This window comes from Anas acuta, chromosome 1 (genome assembly GCF_963932015.1).
Source record: "Anas acuta chromosome 1, bAnaAcu1.1, whole genome shotgun sequence".
NCBI lineage: Eukaryota > Metazoa > Chordata > Aves > Anseriformes > Anatidae > Anas > Anas acuta.
The window spans coordinates 96,246,404-96,266,540 of record NC_088979.1 but is presented as its reverse complement, the minus strand read 5'-3'; the positions used below and the strand labels follow the sequence as shown (position 1 = coordinate 96,266,540).

Here is a 20,137-nt window from a genome sequence, read left to right as displayed (position 1 = left end):
CGTGCGTGCGTGCACGAAGGAGGGGAGGCGGGGTAGGGAGGACACAGAGAGGAGAAACAACGTGTGTGAGCTCCACAAGTAGTGTGATCTGAAAAAAAAGCCACTCTGAAAAAAAAAAAAGGCACCGTCAGCGCTGTAAAACACAGAGGAAAATCTTTAGTGGCAAACTCAGATTTATCTTCTCCTGAGAGTGCACAGAGTGCAAAAGGCCCCAGTGTAGAGCTGCAGAGAAGGAAGGGAGCACTGATGTGATTGAGCCACCTCCTGAAACCGCCTGGACACAGTCCCCTCCATCGTCCCTTCCTGGAAAGGGGGTGTTGGATGAAAGCAGAGCCTGGAAAAGGAACAGCCTAGCAAACGCCGCACGCTTCCACTTCCCGGAGAACAGAAGAGCCTTACCTGAGTAGTTTTCGCCCTCCTGCCCTGCATGCTGTTGCTGTGGCTGAGCTGCGGGTTGGTGGCCCCTTCGGACAGGCAGTGGGACTTCCTGCAGGGCAGCGTGTTGTAGTTGCTGTAGGAGGGCGCATCTTCGGCAGCGCCCGACACCGCCTTATGGCCGCCGACACCCGGGATGTCGGACACCAAATTCCGGCAGTAGCCTCCGAAGGCGTTGCGGGGGCCTCCGTTGACGGCAGCGCTGGGGGTTTTGGGGGAGTACAGCTCGCTCATGGAGTTGGCACGCTGGCAGGCCACCAGCTGCTGGGGGCCGCCGCCGGCCTCCGTCCCCCGGGCCGCCTCGGTGTCCTTCTCCTCGGCCAGGCCCAGGATCTCCTCGTTGCTCGTCAGGTGCTCCTGGCTGAGGTCTGAGAGCGAGAACTCCAGGCTGTCCTCGCGCCAGATGTCGGCCGATTTGGAGCGCTTCTTCTTGAAGCTGGCCGTCTCCATGAAGCCCGTCCCGTTGGGCGCGTAGTGGTGCGGCCTGCCGTCGCCCTCGGCCAAGAAGGGCGGCTCGTCCCCGTAGAGTCGGCTCTCCTCTGAGCCGGGCATGCTGTGGACGGAGGCGGCGGTGAGGACGGTGCTGCTGTCCACGCTGGGCGTCACGGAGGAGTCGGTGTGGTAGGAGACGGGCCGCAGGCCCATGTCCACGCGGTCCACCCAGATGGGGCTGCCGAAGTCCTCGAGGGCGGCCTCCTGGGCGAAGGGCTCCAGGCCGTTCTCCGCCAGCGACTGGGGGATGCTGGGGGTGCTGCTGGAGCGGGTGCTCACTTCCGAGTTCCTGTGGATGATTTTCCCAGAGGACGCGTGCCGGGTCCGCCGAGAGGCTTTGTTGGAGAGGCGGAGCGAGCGCGAGGTGTGCTTGCGGCCCAGGCTGGCGTGCTTGTCTCCGTAGAAGGCGTGCTCTACGCTCTGGCTTTCCGCGTTTCCCATGGCTTCACAGTCTGCAAGGGAAGAGAAAGAGCGGAGCCCGTTACATAGGCAAGGCCTGCTTCAACACTGCCACCTAATTCAACAGAGTTCATTAAGGGAGCTAGCAACCATAGCAGCAAACTTAGAGATACAAATCGGATAAATCAGTACTTAGCAAAAAGGCAGACCATCGCTACGCTGGGGTGAGCAAGGACTGTACTAAGGGGAAAGACTAAACCTTGAGGATTGGTGTGAACTCGAGCTGGTTTAGCAGAAAGTACGCTTCCAAACCCAGCTTGGCACACACTCACTTGGTTATTGATATCAGCTAACCCTCCGCAATTCTAGCAAACACTACAAATTCAAAAAATCATCGTGCAGATAAACAATTGTGGTCATCTGTACGTAACGAGATGCCAAAACGTAGATGGCTCTATGTTTTCATCTGAGATTTTGCTTTTTTATTTTGCTAGGAACCAGCACCAAATAGCAAAGTACAAACTCAACTATTCGGTAGCAAGGTAATAACAGGTTTGATTTCTGGAACAAAAAACAGTGCAACGTTAATCAGGTACAGAGAGCCCCACACAAGAAAGCTGTATTATGAAAAATACATTAGCATGAGTGACTCAGACTATACAAAAATAACCTTTCCTTCCCACTCACTCCGAAGCAGATAGCTCAATCTAAGTGCTTTGATCTCATGGAGAGAAAACCGAGCTGGAACATGGGGACTGGGTTTCTGTCCCCAACTCTGTAACCAGCCTCCTGCAGTATTAAGCTGTGCGCACCCCTCTGTGAAACGGGTTTCCCACCTAGCAGCTGGGAGCCAGGATCTGGATTCAACCTTGGAAAACACTGTGATCTCACTCAACAAATGTCAGAAATATTTTTTTGAGTAGTATTGACTCCTTCTGGCCATGAGCCAGGAGAAGAGTAAGAAAGGTAAATGTTAAAGTACGTGGCTGTTCAAAATTAAACAGGAGAGATTCTGAATTGCACACAAGCCAATTACATCTAGATAAATAGTCCATTAATCTTTAAGAGAAAATCTAGGAGAAAGCTCCCCCATTTTGAGATATTTCTATTACTCTTGGTCGAAAAGAGAACGCCTTCCTGGCAGGAATCTGGAGCCTTCAGTTTCTTGGGGCAGCTTCTTCTCCGCTCACAGGACGCGCCAGTGGGTATTGAGCCAGATGCTCAGAGGATGAGCGTGGTGCTGTCTCCTGCCTCGCCACCTAAATACACAGGATCACTGCTGCACAGAACTGAATGAGCCCTACAGAAGTTACACAGAAAGCGCTGAATCGACCACGGTACACGTAGGCACAGCAGTTGTGCCATAGGCTGCTCTGGACGCATATGGTGGAAGTGAACTTCTGCAGCAGCATTTCTGAAAGCAGGCAGAGGACAGCAGCACTCAGCTCTGCTGCCCAGCTAAGTGGGTCACGTCTGAGGCCAGAAAGCTGCTCGACGCTAGAGCAACAGGCACCTCCAGCAGTATCTGGACACTGCTGTATCTAAAGTAAACACACTCACGTGCCAAGTAAACTATACCCTGTGTCTACTGAAATTAATGGCTGAACTCCCATTGACTGTCCTGAGACGTGGTTATCGAGAATTGTTTAGAAAAATAAATGTGCTGAACAGAGAGCAGGTTTTAATCTAAAAAAAATGACAGCATTATAAATCCCTGCGTAGGGTTTATTATTCCTTAGAAGCTCCAGTTCTTTGATATGGACTGGACAGAAAAACAAACGTCAGCTAGCTTTTACTTCTAAAACACTTTCAAGCACAAAAACTGCATTTTGTCTTCCACACAGATGTCTGATGCCAGACCTCAACACTCCCCCTCTTGCAAAATAAACCCTCTTGGGGTAATGCTTTTAGCTGCTTTGATTCCAAAATTCTTGCTAACCGTACTTTGGTTTGACAGGCTTTCCACCGGCTGCAAAGCACATCAGAGCATGCAGTCATTTCCCCCCGTCTCCAGCCATGCAACCAGCACTTCAGCATCTATTTAAGGAGAAACAGCACTTTTAAAAGCTCTCTCGAAACCATGAAAGATTAAAGAGTGGCTCTTTACCTCCAGAGACAGAGCTGCAGAAGGGCAGGAGCAGCCCTAGCGCACCGCACGGCCCGGCACACTCGCTGATGGAGACTCGGGGCTACAGAAGGCAGCGCTGTGCCGCCACCTCGACCGAGCATCCGTGCAGAAGGGGCAAAACTTAACCAAAAGCCTCCTTGTGCAGGGAAGGAAGAGCAGCTCGGGCTGTGTCCCCAGGGAGAAAAGACTTTCCGGGAAGGAGGGAAGCATTTCCTCCCGCAGAGGGCTGCAGGAATGTTTTCTGAGCGATTTCACAGGATGAGAAGTATCTGCTAGGTACTGGCGAGAAGTGCCAGACTTCAAAGGAAATAGCTGTCCCTTTTTAATGCGGTGTCTTGACCCTTCAGGTGGGGATGCCTTTGCAAATCCCGCAGACGGCTGGCTATCCATCCGGCTATTAGCCCACAGCACCCAGTGAGGACAGTGTCAGAGGCAGTCATCCCGATCCCATTCAGGCCTTTATCAGACCATGCAGCTGAGTTCACAAAAAGAGCAGAAAATAAACCAAGAAGAAGAAGAAAAAAAAAAGGCTCTTATTTAGTTTATTTTGCTGGGATTGAGTGGAACTCAGGCGTGCCAGCAGCAGCACAAGTAAGCCTGCCTTGGGACACGGTGAGGATGGAGCAGCGTGGCTGGAGGGTGACATGGGGGACAGGGAAAAGGGGACAGAGAGAGGCAGGGAGCAGCGTTTCCCCATTCCTGACAGCAGCAAGATGCTCGTTCAGCACACGCAGATGTGGGAAGGCAGCCCTGAAGCAGACGCAGTGTCCTCAGCTAGCAGGAGCAGGCGCTGGGCAGGGGAGGGGAGCCCCAGCCCTCCCCTCCCAGGGGTGGCAGCAGACGCCCTGGGGCAGAAATGTCTCCAAGTGCTCCAGCTCCAACTGCCAGATGCTGCCCGTCTACAGCTTAACCGAATTTAGCACACTCAATGAAAAAAATCTGTATCAAATTAAGAAAATGAGTAATGTTAATGGGAGTTGCATGCGAACGCTGATAGGACAAAGGCTCCCCTTGTTAGCTCACCCACCTGAATCCAAAGGTGACCATTAAAGACCTATCAAGGTACCTACAGGATACCACATAAATCAAGTATGACATGTCTTGATGCTTTAAACAGGTCTGTCAAGCACGGCCAAGGATTGCGACGTGTCAGAAATCTGTTCTGAATTATTCTCCAAAGCCAGTAGAGATTAGTGTGCACAGACCATGTATCACAAGCAGAACCAGTTGGAAAATTTTCAGCAGAAAATGTTGATTCATCAAAACCCAAACTTTTCGTGGGAATAGACCGGTTTTGATGAAAGGCTTTCTCTGCTCCAAGGGGGAGAAATCTGAAAACCGAAGCAGGGAGGCAGGCACGTCTCCTGGAAGAGGCACCAGCTCAGTGACTCAGTCGCTTACCAAAAACGTGGAAGATCAAGATTTGTATCTGCAACCCCAAGTCAAGCAAATGAGGGGTTGCAACTTGTTCCTCCACATCCTCAAGAGGCAGCCTCTGACCATCAAGCTATATCAGCTGCTCTGGGAAATGGCTCCCTCTCCCAGAAAATCTGCTCCTTCCTAGTTCAGAGCAGGAAAAAAGTCAAAGTCATGGAACTCTTCACGGGGCCAGGAAAGTCACTGTTTAGCCAGCTTACACATCAATAGACAGTAACGATTTTTTTTTTTTGGTGGAAAACAAAGACTTAACTGTGCTATCAACATTAGGATATCAGCAGGGAGAACGCAAATCCTGCAGCAAAGCTTTGGACAAAACAATGCTCCCTATATCAACTACTGCTCTAAATAGACAGGTTGAACTTTAGCTGAACTGCTGAGTTTTTGCTGGATGAGTCACATGAAGTGGTTACGGATTGAGACGGTCATGTTCTAGGTGACCACTGATGATGGTCCCATCTAAGAATCTCATTTTCTTTGAAAACCCCGATTTTTCCTTTCTCTTCCCTTCCCCCCGAAGTTAAGTATTTCTCAAAGCAGTCGCAAACCCAAGATATTAATTTCAAAGAAGCCCAAGGTAGTAACTCTCGAACTTCTACAAAGTTAGGCCTTTAGATTCCAGAAGAAAACCTGACGTACATTAACTTCCAACCAAATTTGAAGCACCTCGCAAGACAACAGATTGCAAATTTAAATTTAGATTCTGGTGGGAGGCCCTGGTGACAAATCTGTATTTTTCTCCTGGAGCGGAGCTTGAAGGCTGTGAGAACCAGAACAATGATTAAATCCACAGTGAGCAATGATTCTACAGAAATAAACTTTTGCGCAAATCTGCCAGCCAACAACAAAGATTTTGACTGAAGTCACAAGAACCGCATAGAAAAATGCACAAGGCTAATAACCGAGTGCGAATGTACACATTTTATTGTAATTAAAATGTGTTTTTCAAAAGGGGAAGAGGGAGACTGAAATTCCACAGCAAGCCTCCGAGTTTCTCAGAAACTCCAGCAGTATATTTAATTGCTTTCAAATAAGAACCTTTTAACCAGCCATTTCTTTTTTTTTTTTTTTTTTTTGTAAGCCACTCTCACATATGTTAAAGCACGGGATGGACTCCAAAAAGGCCCTGCAGGCAATTCAAGTAAGAGGAGGAGAGAAGAGAGAGGGAGGAAGGGATGTCATCAGTAGCTGCTTGATAGCAATTCAAATGCCTTTGTATTGCTAAATGGGTGTAACCATAAACCACATGCAGCTTATCCAATTTTTCCCCTCCCACGAACCATTATACAAACACAGCAAACTCCTCAAGAAAATATACGGACACACATGTACCTTCCAAGGCAATACTGGTATCCAGCGCAACCTTCCCCAAGAGAACTGTGGCATTTAGAGGTATAGAATTGCAAATGATACCAAAATGAACAGTTACTGGGATTGCAGAAGCTGTCAGCACCTGCCACTCAGCGCCTCCATTACTCTCTCTCGTCAGAGTCTATGACTATATGCCAAAAACCTGGGGAGAGAGAGGGGAGAAAAAAACAGAATCAGACAAAGGGTTAGCAGGAACAGCTATAAAGGAGGACATATTCTGCCAAGTCCTGTTATCATCACTTACCTAAGAAACACAGTTCGATACAGCATGCAAATGCTGCTTTTAAATTTCAATTACACAACCTGAGGAGAGCAGGATGACCGAAAAACCCAAACGCCTGGAGCCCAGGCTGCAGAAGGGACGGGGCTCCCCTTCCCGCCACTTTCTGCAATAAAAATCCCTACAGAAACTGCTGTGCCCCTGCTGGGGACAGCCTGTCTGGTGCAGGAGCAGAAAAGGTCAGGTCAGAGCACACACCTGTGTCTGCTGCTGGGGCAGGAGCCCGAAAAAAGCCACTCAAAAGGGCAATCTCCCACAGACACCGGCTTCACTGCTGGCAGCAGAGAGGCAGCAAGCCGGCCGGGGAGGGAGGGGGGGCCTGAAACTGAGAGACCTCAGACGAAATGTCTCTGTGCAGACAGTGTAATTTATGAAAAGGGGAGTAATCCGAGCAGTGATTTAATTAACATTTTTCAAGGGCGAATCGGAGGCGTGCGGCGGAGCGCTGACACGCGTTTTGTGCAGGGTGAAAGGCTCGGGGGGTGGGGGGGGGAATTGCGCTCCCCAGCGCGCAGCTACCGGAGGCAGGTCGGTGCCCACCAAGGCCTCAGACAAGTCACCAGCTACACACACGCACTCGCACGGGTACCAAATCCCAACGCTTTTATTTTTTTGGCACCACTGGGAAGGGGCTTGGCGAGCAGCCGCGTGAGGCCTAGTGCCGGGAGACGCCGTGGGCCCACCTGAGCATGGGGTGCTGGAGGCACAGCACTGCCCCTCCACAGCCCTGTGACAGCAGCAAAACAACAACAAAACACCACGAGCCTGGTTATACAAGTTAAAAATACTCCTGAAAGTCTCAGGGGATGAAAAGCAGTGGACAAGATTACTAATTCCTGTCACGTTACAAGAGCTGTTTGGTGGGGAAACCGTGATCCCCACTTGGCTGGGTGCTCAAAGAAACGAGAGTCACCGGCTCCTTTCTAAATTAAAAACATTCCCATTTTCTTTTTTCCTCCTTCATGTTCCTCTCTCTGTTCCCCACCTCCCCCTCTCCCCCCAAGCTGTTGGTTGAGATCTGAAAAACAGTTCATGAATTGCTCAGGAGCTGGCAGAAATTAATAAAATGAAGCTCATTTATATTGAAATGGCCTCATTACCATGCCAGCTGCCAAGAGTTTCCAAGACAGGAATCTTGCTGACAAACAAGGTCCTGCAGGCGAGAGGCTTTCCACCTGCACCCACCGCCTGATGGATAACCCCATGAAGCACATTCCTCACCTCCGGAGGAATAGGGATTGTGATAATCTTTTCTTCAGATGTCTGCTCCGGCCACGGAAAACTTGTCCAAAAGTAGAAAGAAACAGATGCGGCCAAGCATTATCGGCTTTTCCGTCGTGAAGTGGTTGTTGAGGAGGTTGTGATCCACCTCAGAGGGATTTGCTCCAGGCCGAAGCGAACCCTGGGCACTTCTGAGAGAGAGCAGCCACCTCACACACCGCCTTTGCTCCTCCAGCATAAGTTGTTCTCTCTGCTCCCCCGGTACACCAAAGTTTAAGCTACACGGCTCGTTTGCTAAAAAGGTGAAAAGATCCAAAGTGGATGTTTACAACTGGAAGCTGGATTATCCAACTTCTCACTCGGCTCTAGTACATCCGAGGGGCTGGCAGCATCCCCTGCCACGAACAGATGAGTACTCCTGCACACATGGTCCCTCCAGAAGAAAAGGATTTATCATTACCCACGGGCTTGTTTCTGAACAGGTTTGTTCCTATTAACTTTTACAGCTTGGAGAGAATTTCCCAAATGAAATCAAGCTGCACTTTTCTAGGAGAACATCAGTTTTTCCTACTTCTCCTTGTCTGCCATTAAAATATGCCTCACTGCCACACTTCCCAGTTCACCCCAACAGCCCCAGCTGTGCCACAGCAGAAACTTTGGATGCCCTTCGGTGCCAAAGCCTCAGACGAGGACTTTCCTCCAACAGGGCAACCATCAGAGGGAAGTCCTCGTGGCAAAAGAGCTCTTTTAGTGTGTGAACTCTCGAGCTCACACACGAACAGCCCACCTCATTAAAGAAGAAACACGAAAGAAACGTTTTCAAACTGCAATGCTCAAGACAAAATACCCAGCCTTAGAGACGGTTCCTGCACGCACAAACACACACACAGACACATTTACGGTGCGTATACGCACGCATGTATGCCAGTGCCTCCGTATGTCAGTGCAGCTCCTCTTGCTCTTTGAAGGTCTGGAAGTAGCACAGCTGTATTTATTTCCTAGCCACAAAACAGTGCCTTGAAAAATCAGGCCAAGGAGTTCCCACAGGGCTCAGCACACAGCAGCTTAAGTCAATCCAAACTGAGGAAGCTCGCAGCAAACCACTATGAATGGATTAAATGAACGCATAGTAAGGAAGCAGAATGTATTAAAGGAGCACCTAGTTATTCAGCACAGCTGCTACCTGTGACTCTAGGCACAGCAAAGAGAGGTTTGACTTTCACATGTTGGGATGAGTTTGCAATGCCGAGAGATTAATAAAAAAATACAGTGAATACGCTTTCTGTTTGCTTGCAGACACTCGACACGAGCATTAAGAGATGACAAATATGGAAGCTGTAGTTTTCTAAAAGCCTCTTTTTCACAGCAGAACCCTTCCTGCCCAGCAAGAAAAAATTAGCATGCAAGTGTATCTGCTTGTCCAGCAAACACGACAAGCTGGCTAGAAGAATGACAGCTCTCTTTCAGTTCTATCTTTGCTTTTTGATTTTATGATGCATCTTTTTTGTCAGATTCAAAACGCAACTGCAGCTGTGAGATCAGTTGGTCATTACACAAATCTTCACCCAGCTTTGTGAAGCCCTCGGTAACTCCATAATAAAACACCAGGATGTACACGCATAGACAGCAACGGCCCATCATTTTGTACATCATTTCGTACACAGAATATTTAATGTTAATCAGTGGCTCTGGGCTGTATTCCCCACCCACTATCCTAGTGCCACACCGCTGTAAGTCCAGTGTTCAATCCTGTCTACGAGAGTGGAGAATCAGGCCCTTTATTTGTAACTGGAGGCCACATTTTGTTCGACTTTATTACCTCTTGTGAATATGAAATGCTGCCAAAATCAATGGTAGCATCTACCCTGAGAAGAAGGTAAACGCTCTAGCACCTCCGGGGACCTGCTGCCCTGACAACTCTGGATCTCCCCATCCCGTATTTCTGGGCTGCTCACAGAAAACAAAACATGGATGGAGGGATGGATGGGTGGATGGATGGATGGATGGATGGATGGATGGATGGATGGATGGATGGATGGATGGATGGATGGATGGAGGGAGGGAGCGAGGGAGGGAGGCACTGAGCTCAGGATCCAACTCTAGTCGATTGCAGAAGCTGCTTAACTTTTAAACCAGTAAAAATCAAAGACAAATGTGATCCTCTATGTTGTCCTTATAGAAAATGTCACAGAAACCTTCTGTTTGTGAGAAAAATGAACTCTAAACCAACCACTGCTTACACTACCTGTCAGAGAGCTCCTAAAACTGGAGTCTAACGATGATGACCATCCAGAGGAGGTTGGGGAGGGATGCCCACGCGTCTGCTAGAAGCAGCCAGCAGTGCTGGAACTGCAAAAAGCCTTCCCAGCCACCTGACTAACACGCAGCCTCTGTGTCTGTCACGGTTAGGGGAACAATGCTGGGTGATCGCTCCAGATGGAGAGGAGGAGAAAGAAAAATAAACCCACATTCTGTTTGTGCAGAAGTCATAAAGAAAAGGTGTGGGAAGCCTTGTTCTTCCAGCTGTAGCACCACACCTATGAGAATCTCTAAGGAGGGGAAGAAAAAGCAGAGAGAGAGAGAGGGAGGAAGGTCCATCAGGAGACTCACCATCTCTGCGTAAGTGGCAGTCACACATCCCCAAACTACAGCAGAGGAAGACAAAAGCAGACACCAGGCACTGACAAAGCACCTTGATAATGTTAATGGAAGGTAGGAGCAGAGAGCCAGCCTCCCAGGGGAAAGCCCCCTGCTCAGTGTTTCTATATTTATACCAGGGGATGTGAATAATTGACACGATTGAGGGCTTGTTTATTTTCTAATCACTTTTACAAGCATCTTCTGTGTTTCAAGTCTTTCTCCTTCCCTTCCCTTTTATTTTTAATGGTGGGAAAATCCCCCTTTTCTTCCCTACGGGAAATCTGCAAGGATTTACACGTTTAAAGCAAAGGGCAGAGCAGGGAAAGGATTCTAATTTCAGATCATCAGACATAAGCAAATCTCCGGGAAGCCAAGAGGGCAACTCCCTGGAGCCTGTGGGGCAGACCAACAGCAGCTTGCAGGCTGCGCCCTGGGAAGCAGAGGGGCTCTGCAGCCACGGGGGAGCTGCGGGAAAGCAGGAGCCCACTTGGCCTTCGTGGAGGGCGAGAAGGAGAAGGGGAGCTGGAAGGACCGTGCGTGCATTTAGGCATTACTTAAAAGAGGAAGAGAATTCCCCCAGTAGAGCCGAAATAAAAATGAGGTGTGGCCCGTTTGTTTACCTTAGGGTTGCACATTATTGTTCTTGCACTTTGATTGAGGAGCACTTTCTGCCTGTGCCAAATGAGCCGAGAACTGCTGATGCACAATGAGGACGGGACGTGCCAAATGCATGGAAAAAAAGATGTGTTTAGAAGCAACATGAAAGTGTTCAGGAAAGAAGACACAGCACCAAGCAGGCAGAGTGGTGCACTCACTGCATAACCAAAAGCCAGCAGCGAGGTAGCTGCTAACAGCGAGGCAGCTGAAGGACAGAGGAGGAGGGAAGAGAAGCAGGACACGTTGGACGGACACTGAGGAACCACCCAGAGCGATGGTCTCGAGCAATAAAAGCTGAAACCCTTGGCTTGAATGAGCGGGGAGCCAGGGCAGGCAGGATGTGAAGGAGAAAAATGCTGTGGAAAAAAAACTAAGGCCAATAATCGGAGGGGGGCGGGATTGGAGAGGAAGCATTGAGCGTGGATCCTCACCGAAGCACGCAGGTAAGCAATGTGATTTTCAAGCAGTGCCAAAGACCTCACACAGATCATTAAGATGGTGCCTGAGATAGGAACACCAGTATCTAATTATAGATCCCCCGGCGTAAGTACCAGGGAGGGATTCCAGAGGTCTACGGAAAAACACACGGCAAATTAAACCCAGGCAGAGCAGCTCTCACGTTTTGGCTGCGCTCACTCCGACGAAGAACGAGGCACCTCACCGGGGTGCAGCAGCACTGCGAGGGGTGTGATGAGCAGGAAAGGTGTCAAAGTCACAGCAGCTTCTGTGGTGAGGCCACGTGGGGAGTAGGGTAGGGAGAAGTGTTGAAGAGGAGGGCGTCCTTTTAAGATGATGCCTTGCAGAAGTTCTGGTACCAGCAAGCTCCTACCTTTAAATGGGTATCTAGCATGATTCAGATGTCACCGAAATCAAGCCAAAAACTGGGGAACCCCCTGGCTGTGGGAAGCCACCAGCCACCAAAAAGGGTCCCGGTAAGGAGGCAGCCGTGCTCCACCAAAGCTGGCACTGGTGACTGCAGCACTGTTTATTCAGGGCCCGGCAGGAGAGGCGAGCACGCCTGTAACCACACGGCTGCTCCTCTCGGTGCCATGATCCCAGCCACGCCAGAGCAGGTTTCTCAGCCTGGCATTACCCTGGGACAAACCCTCGCCGTTTCGCCAGCACGCATAGCAAAAAAAAAAAAAAAAAAAATTCATGCAAAGCTCGGCCGGTCTGTACCAGCTTGCCAGTGTCAGAGTTAAATTAAGCAGGCAGATTTTATCTTGCACGTCCTGACAGAACCTGATCGCTCGAGCGCCGTCACCCAAAGGCTGTGTCTAGCTGGGCTTACCGGTTTGGGCTGCAGCGTGCCCGTCACACCGCCACACCGCTCCCGGGCTCCCAGCCCTTCCCCGAGGAAGGGACGCCCAGCACCGAAGGCCACACGCCCCGTGCTGCTCCCCTAAATCAGAGGGGGCAAAGCCTACGGGGAGCTGCAGCCCCGCGGGATGTGTCCGGAGCTCACGGGAGCAGGGAGCCCTGCTGGGGCACGGGGACAGGGCTGGTTTCTGAGGGGAGAAGCCCAGGTGCCACGGTAAGGGTAAGGCAGCTTCGTGCTGGAAGCTGAAACCAGCCAGCTCTCAGCCTGGGCTGAAACGAAAACGAATGCTTGGCCTTCCTTTTCAGTAAGGGCACGGGGGAGCAAAGCCGCATGAATACCACATCTGAGGCATCCGCGGAGCACGATTCAAAGGGTGTAAAATCTGCCAGTCAGCAGCAGTTTCTAATCTGCCTCCCCAGACTATGAGAGAAGTGGTACAAGAAACCGCAGGTGTGTGCACGAGTGTTTTTCTGTTAAAACCTGCGGATCAGGATCACTGGGGAAGGAGTGACCCGAGGAGCGACGTAGCCGCCTCCTGGCCTCCATCGCGTGCAAGGCTGGAGAGCACAGCTGAGACTGGAAAAGGGAAACTGAGCAAAACACCCCCCCGATTGCAGCATGCTCATCTGATCTTCTCCACCAGGATAACCCATTCTAGGGGAGGGAAGGGCACAAGGCATCTTTCTGGGAAACAATTAGCTAAGCAGCGGGTGACAAAGACGCACACAGGAGTTATGATATGCACAAGAAACTTTGCGAAGAGGTTGAGCTGGAAGGAGAATTATCTGACTCAAGGGATGAGGTGTTTTAATGCTTTCAGTGATGACATGCGAAGAAAAAATGTGCTACTGACACAAAGCAAGAAAGTCACAATATAGAAGAGCCCTTTTGTCTCGTATTGATGACAGAAGGCACTGATGTGATAAAATAGTGATAAAACAGCAAATGTAATCAAAAGCTGCAGAAGGCAGGTTTTCCCAGAAGAAACAAGAGTGAATGCTGCCACAGAAGCCACTGACCTCATCCAGAATAACACGTGCAGCCCTCATCATCCATGGCAAAGGCTAACACGGAGCAGAGTGCCTTCAAGAAAAGCAAGGCAGATGCAATGAAGCCTGGAGCGGGATTGTCTCGTGTAGCAAACCAAAAAGGCTGCAGAAGGACATGATCTGTATTTACAGGCAGCAAAAGGTAACTTCAAAAATTCACCAACTCAGATAGATGTATTCGTAGCAAGAGGCAGGGTGGCTGTTCAAGTTCTCCTCTAGCTTTGAAAGCCACGGTCCGTACAGCAGGAATGTTGGTGCTGGCACCCACAAACTCCCTGTCCTCGGTGTGAAGCCAGCTGCAGAATGGCCAAAATGACCGTGGGGTTTGTGCCTTTGAGCTCCTGACATCCTAGAGAGCAGGTGGCCAGAAAGTGCTTTGGTTTTCTTCTTCTTGTGAAAACAATTCAAAAAATACCGCCAGAGAAGGAGCTGGAAGAGGTGTTCCAAACCCTTTGGGAGACTTTTCCAGCATCGCGCTCTCACTTTCTCCTACTGCCTCCCTACTTAAATGCTATATGAAAAGTGTAAGTGGCTAATTACAAGACAAACTGTTGACAACTGTCCCAGGAGCACCCTAAAATGGCATTCCCCAAGACATCCTTACATGAAGGAAGGGAGAGGAGGAAACCAAAGGCTGAAGGCTCACCAGGCAGAGCACTCTCACCAGGACCTCCCCTGTCCTGGAGGAGCGACATCCTCTCGGCTACAGGACGAAAAGCGGCGTGTGGGTGCATGCACGTACACGTGCGTTCATGCAGGGGTGCGGGTGGGGAAGCCGCTCTTTCTCTGCTTTATTGATCTGTCAGGAAAATTAAGCTCTCAGCTGAAACCACGCTGTGAGTTTGAGAGAGCCCTGGCCCCAGCCTCGAGCCTGCCTGACTCCGTCTGCGAGCTCCAGCCGCGCAGCACGGGCTGAACGCGGCCCTCCGCAGGCTGTGACTGCTTCCAGAGTTTCTTAGCTGTCCCACATCCACAAAGCACATTGCAGTGAATAAACCATTCACCAAAAAAAAAAAGAAAAATTGATCGCCTAGCCCGAGGTGAAACATTACTGGAAAGTCACCGGGTATTGCTATTAGAGAGCGTGCCGCAGAGCCTGAAGTCCAAGCAGAGCATTGGTGGAAAATTGCTTACTGTCAGCTCTGGTTCAATGTTTCTTACAAGAGCAGGTCGCTAATAAAAAAAAATCTAGCTTAGTATTGGTAAGAAGAACGTTTTTCTTACCTGTAGCTGTTACACTGTGGGGTATGGTCACCGAAACGAAACTTTATACGGTGCTAAAATATTATAGCATACATACGGGGGGAGTTCTTTTTTTTAAAAAAGGAATTCTAAAATCCATATTAGAAATGCAAACATTTACTGAAACAATAGCTGTACCTCTCCAGAAGCGCCAGGCTGGTGAAATATCAGCCACGCCACCAAACGAAGACGCCGTAAATCTGCACAGCACTTTATATTTTCAGCAGCACTAAGTGTCATTCCCTCATTTCAGTGCTTCGCGCTGGTATGCGGCCCAAAATAGTCCTAAAAGAAAATAACTGGCTTCCTCTTTAAATTTAAAGAGTGGTGGATGATTTTAGTAGCTGAGAAAGCTACCGATATTTTCTGTGGCATCGTTCCCAGCCCATGTGAAAATAAAACCGGCGGTGAATGCACACATCGTGTATTTGTGAGCGTGCTGACCATGGGCACCTATGCCCGAGTCACAAGTGAATTATTCAGCCCACCTGAGCTCGCAGCAGCTCCTGAATCCACATAAATGGCACCTGGGTGACAAAGGGAGACGCGTCGGACCTGCAGGAGCAGCCGCTCTTTTCCCCTGCCTTCCCAGCACTGTTTTTATAGCTACGCACAAGGGACCCACACAGGTGCTGCAGCCTCGGTAAGGCGGAAAGCAGCGCCGTGGAGAAAGATCCCACTGTGTTACCAGACAAAGTGAGTTTTAGTGAAATGGGTGTTAAATATAGCATCGTGGAGCCTGAATTTCAGGCCTCTTGCAAACCGAGTTTCCTCCCTCCCGTGCCCAAGCCACCAGGAGCCGTGACTCTCCCGTGCTTTCCACTCCATCACAGCCTCACGGCATCACCGCACTGATCCTACAGACCTACAGCAGAAGGGGTAACTTACAGACACATGGCAGACACACCACAAAGACAAAGAGCACTGCCATTCTTAAAGGGAATTTTGAAAGGAAACCCCCTACGCTATTTTTGACAAGCCGAAAGAAAGAAGCACGGGGCACCTTTACGACTGAGCTAAACAAAGACTCCTTCATTTTACAGTGCTGCCTCTCTTTCTGGAAGACGGTCCTTCTTTATGTTGTTTCAGTTCCCCAGTAGCGAGCTGAGCACCCTACAGGTGCTCTGGTGACCTCTGGAAGTTTTGCCATCGGTCTTCCCATCCTTAACGCTCACCTCGTCACTCAGCACCAATGGGCTGCACGTCCCGTCAAGTCACGCAACAGCTAAATGAAAATACTCCCCATAAAATTCCCTCCTGCACTTGTTTATTTGTTTGGTTCTCTTTTTTCCACACCTTTTCAGAGCCAACACACCTAAATGAAAAGAGGAGGAGGAAGAAAAAAAAAAAAGCCAATGTTTTGCACTTCATCCTTTACAGTCAACCAAGCCAACTCATCCGACACCCCTGTCAGAAAGTTATCTCCTGCACACTATGGGAGGGAAGCCAGCTCTGAGCAGGGCAGGCACCTAAGCATGGTCTCAAGATTCAGGACCGATTTAAGCCACAAATATTTGCCAGCAGAGACACGTCAGTCACCAATTTGACAGAGCACGACCTCTGCTTATGCCTGCAGAGCCCACTGCCAGACAGTTAGAGGCGCAAAGTTGTGACACAGCTTATGGTAACCTATTTTCTTTCCAAGAGAAAAACGAACTTAGAATAAGCTATTTTAGCCAAAGTGCTGCTTTGCTGGTGAAGCATCCTGATAGCTTTTAAGTGCTATCTGCAGAAGAAGGCTTTATACCACTACAGCGATGCCACGTGGGTGCCCCATGGCAGCAGGGCGCTGTTAGCACGTCTCTGTACTTATTGATGTGATACCTTTTTATTTTTTCTTCCTAAATCAATGCTTTTGGCGTGCTGGGAGGGTAAAGTACTTCTTCTTCCCTCGCTGCAGCAGCACCCAGCTGTTGCAACAGCGAGCTCTCCTTTCGGAGGCAGACACTACACGGGATCACTTCCAGCCTGCCAGGGTGCCAGTTCCTGCCTGCGCCGAGGGTGGGCAGAAACCTCAGGTCTTCTGTCAGGGAAGAAAAAACAAAGTGTCTCCCTGCACTCTGCTGACACCGTCTTTTTCTTCAAAAGGAAGCTGTTGAGCTTATGCAGATCAGCCTCGCGCGGAGCAAGCCGCCACATGAGCAGCCCGGCAGCCCTGCCTGCAGACACAGCAGCTGCCCCGAGCGCCTCACCCGGGGCCTGGCCCCAGAGCCCTGAGAAATGGCTGCAAAATTCATTCAGCGGGCCCCCAAAGAAGCAGGAAGGGGTTATAAAGAGACAGAAATGGGAAAGATCAGCCCAGCTTCTTCCCTTTCAGCTGGGGAAGGCCACACGCAGCAAACCCGCTGATGACACCCTCGTTAACATACGCACCTATAAGGTGGATGTTAGCAACATGAGAGCGACACTCACCCGAGCAGCACCCCAAATCCCACTGCAGGGATTAATACACGGGGCAGCATTTACCCTGACCGCTTCTCGGCACCGCGGCTCACGAGGGAGACGTAACTCGACGCGGGCCTGCCTGCAACGCTCCGGACAGGAGACAAATAAAGCACGACGGCGACAGCCTCACACCGCGAAGGCCCATCGATATCGTGGGGTGGAGGGCAAAGGGGGAGGAAGGGGGCTCGTGGAGGGGGACAGGGGGACAAGCTGGTTCCTGGGCTTTTATCCAAGCAGGGCCGGGCGGGATCTCCCTCCTCGCGTCTCCAGCTCCGGAATATGCAGCAGCCCTAATGGGAAAGGGCTGCGAACAAAAGCAGGCAGGCATTAAGTTTGGTGTGTCTTATCTACACCCAGCTGTGGGAAAGGAGGAAGGCGCTCCATTATCACTTTTCGTGCAGGTTCGTGCACGCCTCAACATATTCCCTGCCTCTTAAAAAAACATGAAAAGGAATGTATAATCACTTTTGCAGGGCACCTTTCCGCTCCGGCTTGCAGAGTCTGCCCTGCATGTACTTTTCCCATCGCAACGTAGCTTGCAAAACATTTTGCACAATGAGCGCCTTGGACTTTTAAAGGCGAACAGCTTCCCCCGGCCCCACCAGCACGCTGGGCAGAGGCTCCCAAACTCGCTAGGAAAAATGCCTTGCTGCAATCTGAATGTGTAGCTGCAAGAAAAGAGAAAAAAAAATAAAAATAAAAGCGTGAAGTGGTTGGTTTGGTTACAGGGGAGGTGCAGGAAAATCTGGCCAAGCGTGGTCACGGCTTCTTCGCATCTCCGCTGGCAGCAGCACCGCCTGCTCGGGAGCCTCCGCTTGTGCCGGGCTCCTGGGGGCTCCGAAATTCCTTACCAAAAGGATTGTGAGGCACTGGGGTAGGCTGCCCAGGGAAGTAGTGGAGTCACCATCCCTGGAAGTCTTTAAAAGACGTTTAGATGTAGAGCTTAGGGATATGGTTTAGTGGGGACTGTTAGTGTTAGGGCAGAGGTTGGACTTGATGATCTTGGAGGTCTCTTCCAACCTAGACAATTCTGTGGGGCTGCTCCTGTGGGGCTCCCAGTCCACCACAGATACCCCAACTGGGCAGGAGGAAGGCGAGCCATGCCAGCTGTCTGCCAGGTAACCCAGGAGCATCTCCTGGAGCCACTCCTAAAGGCCGGTGCTGAGCGTGAGGCCCGGCTTGTTGCTGAGGCATTCAGCTGCAAGGAAACGCAGAGCACTAGGGAAGGCAGCTAATGGGATTGGGAATATCAGAGCAGGAGGAGACACCAGAGGGATTGTAATTAACGCCCCTAATGAGCAACAATGCTGGAAGAGCTCTAGGAAGGCCCTGCGAGGGGATTTATAGGCACGATAGCAGCTCACTAAAGCTCTGTCCCTCCAACGCCGCGTTTACTCAGGAGGTAGGAGAACACAGTCCGAGTCCTGAAATTTATGTTGGGCAGATCTATTTTGATCTTCCTCCTTAAAACCCGACTTCCAACCACGTTTTGAAAAGGAAATGAGTCGCCTGCTTGTCTCGACAAGTGAGCAACACCTGCTCTGGCGCTTTTGGTTTTACTGTATTGTTTGGGTTTTCTGCCTGTTTCTTTTTTTTTCTTCAAGCCCAACCTAACAGGCTCAGGGAGAAAAGGCCCACAACCAGTTTGGGGAACAATAGAGCAAAAGACTTTATTCATCCGGCCCTTTGTTTTCAGCAAACATCCCGACGTTTCGCTGTCAATGCAACGTGAAAAATGCCGAAAACGCAAACAGAGGCGGGACGGTGCTTCAGGAGGAAAAGGTAGGGCCCTGCTTCGGATTCCAGCTCCTCCTGACAAAGCCCATGTCCTGGGACGTGTCTGTATCCTCCAGAGACTGCCTTACTGCCACTTTTAACAAGGAGGGAGAGCACAGCAGCCTCCTGTTTTCCAAGCACCATTTCTTTATGCGAGCTTTCCACAGTCCACACACTTTTCCCCACAGAAACGTGCTGTCCACTCACAAGGAAGGTATTTAAACACCGTAAAATGGGACCCGAAAAAAAGCTCAGCGCTGGTGTAATGCAAGTCAGCTCCCACTAGGCTCAGGGTATGTTTTTATAGCAATACTTCCACGGCCGAATTTAAGCATTGTTCTGTCACACCACATCGAGTTGTTTTGTTTGTGTTTTTTTTTTTTTTCCAGCTATCACTCTGACAAGTAACTTTATTAAAAAGAAACCAGATTAAAAAATGATGCACAATTCCAGACAGAGTTAACCCGTAACTCACGTGAGCAGCGCGAAGCAGGGATCGATGCCCAGCAAGGACCGCCAGCACACGGAGCAGCAGTGAAGCCATCCCTGCGCTAGTTTTCCAGTGAACTTTCCGATGAAGATGAATGGGGACAAGAGGACAGCTCTCGGTTTAACCTGTCAGCCCGTCACTTCATGCTGAATTGAATTATGAGTTGTGCATCCCGTAAGAACGCTACTTAGACGTTTTCTTGTGGCATACACCATTTAAGAGGCTATCCATCAACATGAAACAGCAAATAATCTTCGTGTTAGCTGCAAGTGTGTGGTTTTGCCCAGTTCATTCCCTAATGGCGTTTGAGAATATTCAAGAGGAGAACGCAACACGGTGCGAACAGACAAATGAGGTGTCCCACTTGCACATATTTTCTAACGCTGCCGGACTAAAGCAAGCAGTAAATAATGACTCTGAACTGTCGTTATTTATGGGTGCTGAGCTGGGGTCTCCTCAGCAGACAGAAATCTTCACGAGGGCTCTAGGAAGGCACGTCCATGGCCGCTGAAGGGCTCGCTGCCTACCAACTCCTTCCCAGGGATTTACACCTCTGCTGGATTGGCGTTAGAGACACGCTAACCGAGAGATGTTGAAAGCCACTGCATAAACATACAGGATATGAGCGCTGGAAGGGGCTCGAATTTGCATAAGGAGAAGAATAAATCAGGATAAATCGCATTCAATATCACGGCAGCGAGCCATAAATTTTAATTTAGCTGACATGCTACCAAATATGACATCCTGAACTAGA

General features: G+C 50.0%; 1 protein-coding gene across 16 annotated transcripts in view; it reads right to left on the bottom strand.

Annotated features, from left to right (window-relative positions):
• The window catches only part of TIAM1 (TIAM Rac1 associated GEF 1), a 151,634-nt gene that overhangs the window by 78,639 nt on the left and 52,858 nt on the right, over positions 1-20,137 (bottom strand). For 8 of the 16 annotated variants that reach the window (XM_068689488.1, XM_068689471.1, XM_068689495.1 and 5 more), the window contains one exon: positions 400-1,379. In XM_068689488.1, coding sequence (XP_068545589.1) covers positions 400-1,368 — 969 coding nt within the window. In that variant the 5' untranslated portion in view covers positions 1,369-1,379. Of the gene's footprint in view, positions 1-399; positions 1,380-6,223; positions 6,405-20,137 lie in introns of all 16 variants that reach the window. The other 8 variants (XM_068689424.1, XM_068689419.1, XM_068689428.1 and 5 more) reach the window with 2 other exon arrangements.